Below are 8677 nucleotides of genomic sequence, written 5' to 3'. Positions count from 1 at the left end.
TGTGTGTGTGTGTAAATGAGACATAAATATCATATCCCCTTCTCCTGTGTGTGTGTGTAAATGAGACATAAATATCATATCCCCTTTTCCTGTGTGTGTGTGTGTGTGTAAATGAGACATAAATATCATATCCCTTCTTCTGTGTGTATGTGTGTGTGTGTGTGTGTAAATGAGACATAAATATCATATCCCCTTCTCCTATGTGTGTGTGTAAATGAGACATAAATATCATATCCTTTCTCCTATGTGTGTGTGTGTAAGTGAGACATAAATATCATATCCCTTCTCCTGTGTGTGTGTGTTTGTGTGTGTAAATGAGACATAAATATCATATCCCCTTCTCCTATGTGTGTGTGTAAATGAGACATAAATATCATATCCCTTCTCCTATGTGTGTGTGTGTGAGACATAAATATCATATCCCTTCTCCTGTGTGTGTGTGTTTGTGTGTGTAAATGAGACATAAATATCATATCCCTTCTCCTATGTGTGTGTGTGTGTAAATGAGACATAAATATCATATCCCTTCTCCTATGTGTGTGTGTAGACATAAATATCATATCCCTTCTCCTATGTGTGTGTGTGTAAATGAGATATAAATATCATATCCATTCTCCTCTGTGTGTGTGTGTGTTTGTGTGTGTAAATGAGACATAAATATCATATCCCTTCTCCTATGTGTGTGTGTGTAAATGAGACATAAATATCATATCCATTCTCCTCTGTGTGTGTGTGTGTGTGTAAGTGAGACATAAATATCATATCCATTCTCCCCATGGCTCAGGAGACATCTTAGAAGAGGAAGAAGAACAGTGTTTCTAGGCATGACAGAACCACTCAGTGCCCTGGTAACTCACAGCACCTGTAGGTACTACACAAGGCTTGATTAACATCAAGCCAGTCAACATTCTAGCATGAAATCCGGGAGAGGCTCATAAGACCCCATCTAGAGGAAGAGCTATGGAAAGTTGATGGTTTCTGAGGGAGGGAGAGTCAGCTTTCTTGAAGAGTGTGGCCACGGGTGTGGTACCAAGCACAGCCGACAGCTCTACATCCATGCACATATGAGCAGCACAAATTGGATTAGGAAGGATGTTTAAAAAAGAGAAATCATTAAGTTGGGAAGTGATTGGGGGGAGTAAGAAGGACAAGAGTGAATATATCAAAATATACTGTATGCGTATGTGAAGTCCTCAAATAATAAAATATACTAATAATAAAATAAAAATGTCCTTGCCAAAAAGAAACCCCCTTTGCTTCTTTGTTTTAAATATAGATGGAATCCAGGGATATAAGCATGCTAGGCAGAAGTAGTAATACTGAAGCGTATCTCTAACCCTTTTTACTTTTTTAATCCTTAAACAGGGCCTCCCTTAGTTGCTTAGGCTGTGCTTAACCTTGTAATCTTTCTGCCCAGCCTCCCAGGGAGCTGGGGTTACAGGTCCTGCCTCTATTAGCTTTTATTTGCAAATCTAGCATTAGGCAACATCATTATGTCCCCAGAACTCAATACTTACAATTAAAAACTTAGAAATTCAGACAAAACCAAGAACTAATTACATATGCTTTGATTATCTGTAGAAAATACTTGCCTACCTAAACATGTTAAGGCATAAATCCAGTTCTACTTTTCTATTTTTCTTGACATGCTATAGCAGTGGTTCTCAACCTTCCTAACACTGTGACCCTTTAAGAGTTCCTCATATTGTGGTGACCCCAACCATAAAGTTATTTGCATTGCTACTTCATAAATGTAATTTTGCTACTGTTGTGAATTGTAATGTAAGCATGTGTGTTTTCCAATGGTCTTAGGCGACTCCTGTGAAAGGGTCACTCTATCTCCAAAGCAGTGACGGCCCACAGGTGGAAAACCAGTGTCTTATGATTCATTTGTAATGCAATTTAAAATAAAGGAATCTCTGATAATTCTTTCTAGTCTTTGGAACCACTTTGCCTCATGCTAAGCTAAAAGAGCCCAACTTTCCCACACTTAGTAGCTTCAGAGTTTATCTAGCACTATTTTCTTTATTATACACATCAAAAAACAGTTGGCCAGAATTTTATAAAACCTGTTCATGTGCGCATGTTTTAGTGTAACTTATTAAACTGTAGAAAATGGTAATTGATACCTAGTTAAAATTTGGACAGTATTGGTGCTTATGCATAATCCCAATTACTTCTGGGAGCGTTTGTCCTTTGTAACATATTTTTATCTCCTCACTGGTCCTATGACATGGGTAAAACTTCCTGAATTCCTTTCTGTGCTCAGATTTAAATGTGTTCATTTAGACTCTTGAGATTTAGATTTAAAAAGTTTTATAGTATAAAAGTCACTGGGTTTGTTAAAATTACATAGTCCACTTTTCTCAATGTTTAGGTAAGTTGATTACAGCTATAAAAGAATGGAGTGACAACTTCTGTTATTTAGAAATCAAATGTGCTGCCTTTTTTAATGCTAGGCATTTAATACTGGACATTGCCCATGATAAATAAGTGGTTTACCATTGAGATGTGGCCCTAGCCCCTAGTTCTTGTTTTAGAAAGGTTTCTTTTCACTAATTTTTATGATGTCATACAGAAATTGCAAGGTATATACAGATAATACTAAAATGGACCCAAATACTTCATTGCTATGATGAAAATCTTCAATTATGGGCCAGTGAAATAGCTTAGCAGTTAAAGGAGCCTGCTGCCAGGCCGAGTTCAATCACCAAGGCCCACATGGTGGAAACAAAGAACTGACTCCCACAAGCTGTTCTATAGTGACAACTACACGAAAAACTGACCCACTCACACACACACACCATACACATACTTAAAATCAGTGAAAATAAAACATGAAAATTCAAAAACCATATTTCCATGCAAGCTGAAATATAATATACTGATTAGTATATTCTGAAGATCCCTATATCAAAGCCTCTGAAATGGGAAAGAACAACTAGAAATCCTTAACATTTTGATGCACCTAGAAGTGTTGAACATTTGAAACAAAATCTTTCCTTGACAATGGAGGCCACTCATCCACCAGAGACATGTGAGGCTTTCAAGAAAATTTCTAGTAGGACATGAAAGGAAGGTGAAGGATACTCAGAATAAACACTGGATCTAACACAGACTAAACCTGAGATTAAAAAAGGGGGGGGGGTAGGGCAGATTTGACATAAGCAGGGATATGGGACTAGTAAGAAAGTAATTATCAAGACTGGTTCAATTTTATGTCCTTGCATTAGGTTAAGGAATATTCTGGCTAAAAATATTCTAAAAAATATGTGACAGCAAATATGGGCAAGAAAAATTCTTCATGGCCTATATAAAGATTCTGAATCTGGGACTGAGATGACACACATTTATTAAAATACTGAGGTTTATTGAAGGGAAGGTTTAGTCTACCAATACTGCATTATGAATGAATTAGCATATTATTTAGTTTTCATTCTCCAGTAATAAAGGGCTCTATATGTCAATTGAAATAAAATAACCTAACCAGCAAAGTCAATGTTGATTATTTACCTGTGAATCTTTAATTAAAAGTAAACTGTTATGTTTGGTACATTTTATAAGTATGTAAAAATACAACACTCCTGGATTCAGAGTTGAAAATTCATCTGAATTCAATCTGTCAATCTATCTACATTTTCTTGAAAAATATACTAAAAATAACAACCAGGTTTCTAACTACTCTTTATTATCTCTAACATTTTTATAACTTAAAACTGTCAGCAAAATCATTGTATATGTTTAAAACTTATAATTATCTTTGCTACACTTGTGTGTATGTGTACAGGTATGTGTGTACAGAAATCATAGGACAACTGTGGAATTCTTTTCTTCTTTCATCCTTACTTGCTTCTAGGAATCAAATTTAGGTTGCAGGGCTTGTGTGGCAAGTGCCATTACATGCTAAGCCATCTCATCATCCCTCTCTCCTAATATTTTCATAATAAACACCTACATAACTAGTTTTGCCTGGGACTAAATTATGTCAATAAAGCTGAACAATTAGGTATTAAAATATTTAATCTGGTTTAAAATTGCTATCTCTATAGCAATAAAAAGAAAAGTTTTATTCTTTTTGCTTTTATTTTATGTATATGTGTGTTTTGTCTACATGTTATTTATGTGCACTGTGAGGAGCAGGTGTGGCAGCAGTCCCAAGATGGCGCCCAGGACTGCAGCTAAGTCTTATGACTTGCACCTGACTTCCTCATACACCTGAAAATAAGCCACGGACCATCGTGAGAGCTGCGCAGGTGCACCATGATGCTGGCGGTATAAACAAGTCCATATTTGGTGGAGACATGCCCCTGCCGCCCTGATTGGCTGAAGCTGCGTGCCCGGTGAGGTGACCTGAGGTGGCCTGCCGTGAGTGGATGGGGGCTGAGAGTATATAAGCAGGGCTCCCTGGGCGCCTGGGGTAAGCATTGAGGCGTTCCTGCAATAAAGGCTGTTGAGAAGAATCCGACTGTGTCGTGTCGTTCTTGCTGGTCAAGAGCAGACGCGACAGTGCACCATGTACACACAATAACCTCAGAGGCCAGAAGAGGGGATTAGATCCCCTGGAACTGGGGTGATAGGTGGTGTAAGCTGCCCAATGCAGGTGCTGAGGTCAAGAGCCACCATAAGAGCAGTCAGTATTCTTAACCACTGAGCCTTGTCTCCAGCCCCAATAAGAGACAAAAATTAAGGTCTTACTAAGTTCTCAAATATAGATTGACTTAAAAGTCAAGTTGTATGAACATACAAGGTGTGCTTATTGAAACACAGCAAATAAAGTAGAAAGATCAAATTACAGTAGTTCCTAAATTATTAAATTACAGTCCTTTTTACTTCTGCATATAATATAGACTATATAATTTCTTTAGACTTAGGTTTTTACAATAAGACAGATAAGTATAAACAGGAAAATTACCCTAGATTCCTTTTGGAAGACCAGACTATTTCTAAAGAGAAAGCTTTTCTTCAAAACTACTTGGTTGCTATAGAGATTACCTCTGTACTAACATCATCTTGAGTTGAAGCTGCACGGCACTTGAGCCTGAGTTTTGCCACCAGTTGCTCAAAGTCTTTAAGCTCACTGAAACGAAAAGCTGTTTTTCCTTTGATGCTAATGATGACCGATCTGTTGGAGTCATCAGTTTTATCTATAGCTAAGACCTGGGGAGTAAAAAGATAAAGAAGTCAATCACATTTTCTCCTAGGGCTGACATTCAGATATGTGCTTCTTTGCAAGTCTGTGGTATGACTTACTAAGAGATTCAGGAAGAGGGACTGTGCTAGCGATGACCCACAACTCCTCAGCTCGAGCTACTTTACTTTTCAAGGAAAGAGCTAAATTAACATGTCCTTTAACGTTATCAATTCAAACAAAACATTCAGTGATGGATACTAAGTTTTGACCAACATGAAAGTTACCCATTCTTGTCCTGATGATCAAATGCATCAAATGTGACAGTCTAAACTTTGGTAATCATAATCTTAAGGGTCAGAATGATCAAACTTATTTTGTGTGACCCTAAATCATCACCTCTCAACCTGCGAGTTGTAACCCCCTAGGAGGGCCATATCATATCCTGCATATCAGATATTTAAATTATAATTCACAAGAGTAGCAAAATTATAGTTAGGAAGTATCAATGAAATAAATTTATGGTTAGGGGTCCCCATAACATAAGAAACTATATTAAAGGGTCACAGCATTAGGAAGGTTCAGAACTACTGCCCTAATTCTTTATCTACTTTTAAAAATTCCCCACTTTTTGCAAAGCTTTTCTAAAAGGAATTTTAAAATATTCCATAAGCTACTATTTTTAACTTGAAGAGTAATTTTGTACTCAGATGATTATTTAAATTGCTAAAACGATCCATTTCCTGAGCTTTTCACTAATTCACAGAATTAGAGGGTGTTCTAAAAATTAAAAACTTATATGTACCCAAATTGATATTACCTCTCGTAATGGAATGATTACACTACATAGATTCCCATCCTGGCTAGCAAAGCAAATATAGTTTTCTGAGATGCACATTTTTCCGTGAGTACTGAAGTGGCTGAATGGTACCCATAAGAAACACTCATGTACTTCTTTCAAAGTCTCTTCTTTGGGTAGCCTAAAAAAGGATTTGAATTGCTCACTGTGGGCTCGATATTCCAAACCTCTGTAGAAAAAAAGAAAAGAAGAGAAGAAAAGGGAGGAAGGGGCTCAAGGGATGAATTCTAAAGTACAAATACACCAAATAGTGTTTAACCTATATAAGATAGAAAGCAGAAAAATTAACCATTAAGTGGTCTGCTCTTCAATGAATTCTTAATTGGAAAAATAAAATAACATACAGATTCCCGATAAATTCCATTTATTGTTTTTTTTTCCCAATCTCATTTTATCCACTGATGAGGATAAACAAAAGTTAGAGATAATATAGGTCTCAAGATGATGTGTTAGGGGTGATTTTCTGGAGGACTAGTATTATAATACATTAATAATACGTTCCTATGGTTTAATCCAACCTTAGAATGCAGTAATTACATATTTGGTTATTAGATAATCAAGCAGCTATACAAATAAAACAAAATTAAATAATGAAAATTTATGGCACTAAAGTTTAAGGAGGAAGAGCATATTATAAAACAGAATATCAAGGTTCAAGTTGAAGCAGAACGAAACAACACTGCTTGTACCATGCTGGGCAGAGGACTGGAGTTGATAAACAGATGAATCTTGTTAACTGACAGATAAATATATAAATACAAAGCTGTTGCTCTAAATAGCATGCTTTTTCTAGGGGCACTAAATACCTTGTGCTAAGCAGCACTGCCATCTGGGATACTGAGGAAATTATGCAAGTTCTAACTCAAAGCCAGCAAACTTGAAACTAAATTCATCCTTCCTGCATCAACAGTTGGAAAATGTAGTACTTCATCGTGTCTGGCAAAATCATCCTGAGATATATATATATATATAACCAGAAATCCATGGACAGTTTTACTCTACTTAAGTTGTAATTTGGTGGGTTATTTATTATTAAATGGATGACTAATCACAGGCCATTCATGTGAATAGAAAAAAAAATCTGTGCACTATTACTACAAAATAAAAATAAGTATGTTGTGTTAAGCCCTAATTTTGCTGACATTTAAATTTTTCTGGAATAAAACACATGAATGAATATACATTAAATGTCTGCAATAGGGCTTCCAGATTGTTTACATTATAGAGGACATATTTTTTTTGTATTGCTTTCACTTTATTTTTTTTAATTTTTAATATTTTTATTACATATTTTCCTCAGTTACATTTCCAATGCTATCCCAAAAGTCCCCCATAGCGCCCCCCACTTCCCTACCCACCCATTCCCATTCTTTTGGCCCTGGCATTCCCCTATATTGGGGCATATAAAGTTTGCAAGTCCAAGGGGCCTCTCTTTCCAGTGATGGCCGACTAGGCCATCTTTAGATACATATGCAGCTAGAGACAAGAGCTCCGGGGTTCTGGTTAGTACATCATGTTGTTCCAACAATAGGGTTGCAGATCCCTTTAGCTCCTTGGGTACTTTCTCTAGCTTCTCCATTGGGAGCCCTGTGATACATCCAATAGCTGACTGTGAACATCCATTCCTGTGTTTGCTAGGCCCCGGCATCGTCTCACAAGAGACAGCTATATTTGGGGAGGACATATTTTTAAAGCAAACAGAGGCATGAAGTGGGAGTGGGTGGGTTGGGGAGCAGGGGAAGCGGGGAGAGGATAGGGGATTTTCGGAGAGGAAGGTAGGAAAGGGGAGAGCATTTGAAATGTAAATGAAAAAAAATCTAATAAAAATAAATAAATAAAAATGTGCTTTAAAGTCTGTCCTAGTAGGTTATATTTAACTTACTAGAAAAATGATTTAGACACATATGACTTTTAATACGCTCAGTCAAAAATATATAAGACAAATTTACTACATCTCATTTAAATAAAGACTCAGCAATAAACTCACTGAAACATGATCTCTTACATCCTATTTTAAAGGAATTAAATTTATAATTTTCTAAATTTTAGATTTTTTTCTTTATTTCATCTACTTTTTTTTTTGTCTACATGTGGGTCAGCACACCATGTGCATGTAGTACTTGAGGTCATAAGACGGTATTGGATCCCCTGGGACTGGAGTTCCAGATGATTGTGAGCTATTAGATGCATGCTGGAAATTGAACCCAGGTCTTTTGTAAGAGTAGCCAGTGCTCTTAACCATTGAGCCATCTCTCCAGCCCACAAGTTTTATATTTAATTAAACTATTATATCACCTCTCCTTCCAACCCCAACCCCCCCATCCCCCTCTCAAGTTCATGTGCTCTTTCTCTTTAAATATATATATATATACATACATACACATGGTTGTATGGATATATGATGTACAGATAAAGAGGTAAATACAGTTTGCTGAGTCTGTTTAAGTGTCGCTTGTATACACAGGAGTTTAGGGCTGGCCACTTGGTATTAGGTAACCAATGAGAGGCTCTCCCTGAAGAAGACTGACTCTCCCTTTCTCAGCAGTCATTATGTGCTTGGCATTTAAGCAAATGCCAACAAGAATGGAATACAAAGTGAACTTTTAAATCGCTTTTCTTCATGTGAATTTGAGTGTGGCTGTATGAGCACATGTGGACCATGTGCATGCAGGTGTTTGAGGAGGCCAGGG

General features: G+C 36.8%; 1 protein-coding gene across 3 annotated transcripts in view; it reads right to left on the bottom strand.

Annotated features, from left to right (window-relative positions):
* Positions 1-8677, bottom strand: part of Tbc1d8b (TBC1 domain family member 8B) — a 69632-nt gene that overhangs the window by 36575 nt on the left and 24380 nt on the right. The window contains exons 6-7 of one of the 3 annotated variants that reach the window (XM_021152904.1): positions 5949-6156; positions 4993-5157 (exon numbers count right to left, since the gene is read on the bottom strand). In XM_021152904.1, coding sequence (XP_021008563.1) covers positions 4993-5157; positions 5949-6156 — 373 coding nt within the window. The remainder of the gene's footprint in view (positions 1-4992; positions 5158-5948; positions 6157-8677) is intronic. The other 2 variants (XM_021152905.2, XM_029473353.1) reach the window with 2 other exon arrangements.

This window comes from Mus caroli, chromosome X, assembly GCF_900094665.2.
Source record: "Mus caroli chromosome X, CAROLI_EIJ_v1.1, whole genome shotgun sequence".
In the NCBI taxonomy this organism is placed as follows: Eukaryota; Metazoa; Chordata; class Mammalia; order Rodentia; family Muridae; genus Mus; species Mus caroli.
The sequence above is the reverse complement of the archived record's forward strand: the minus strand, read 5'-3'. Positions and strand labels throughout refer to the sequence as shown.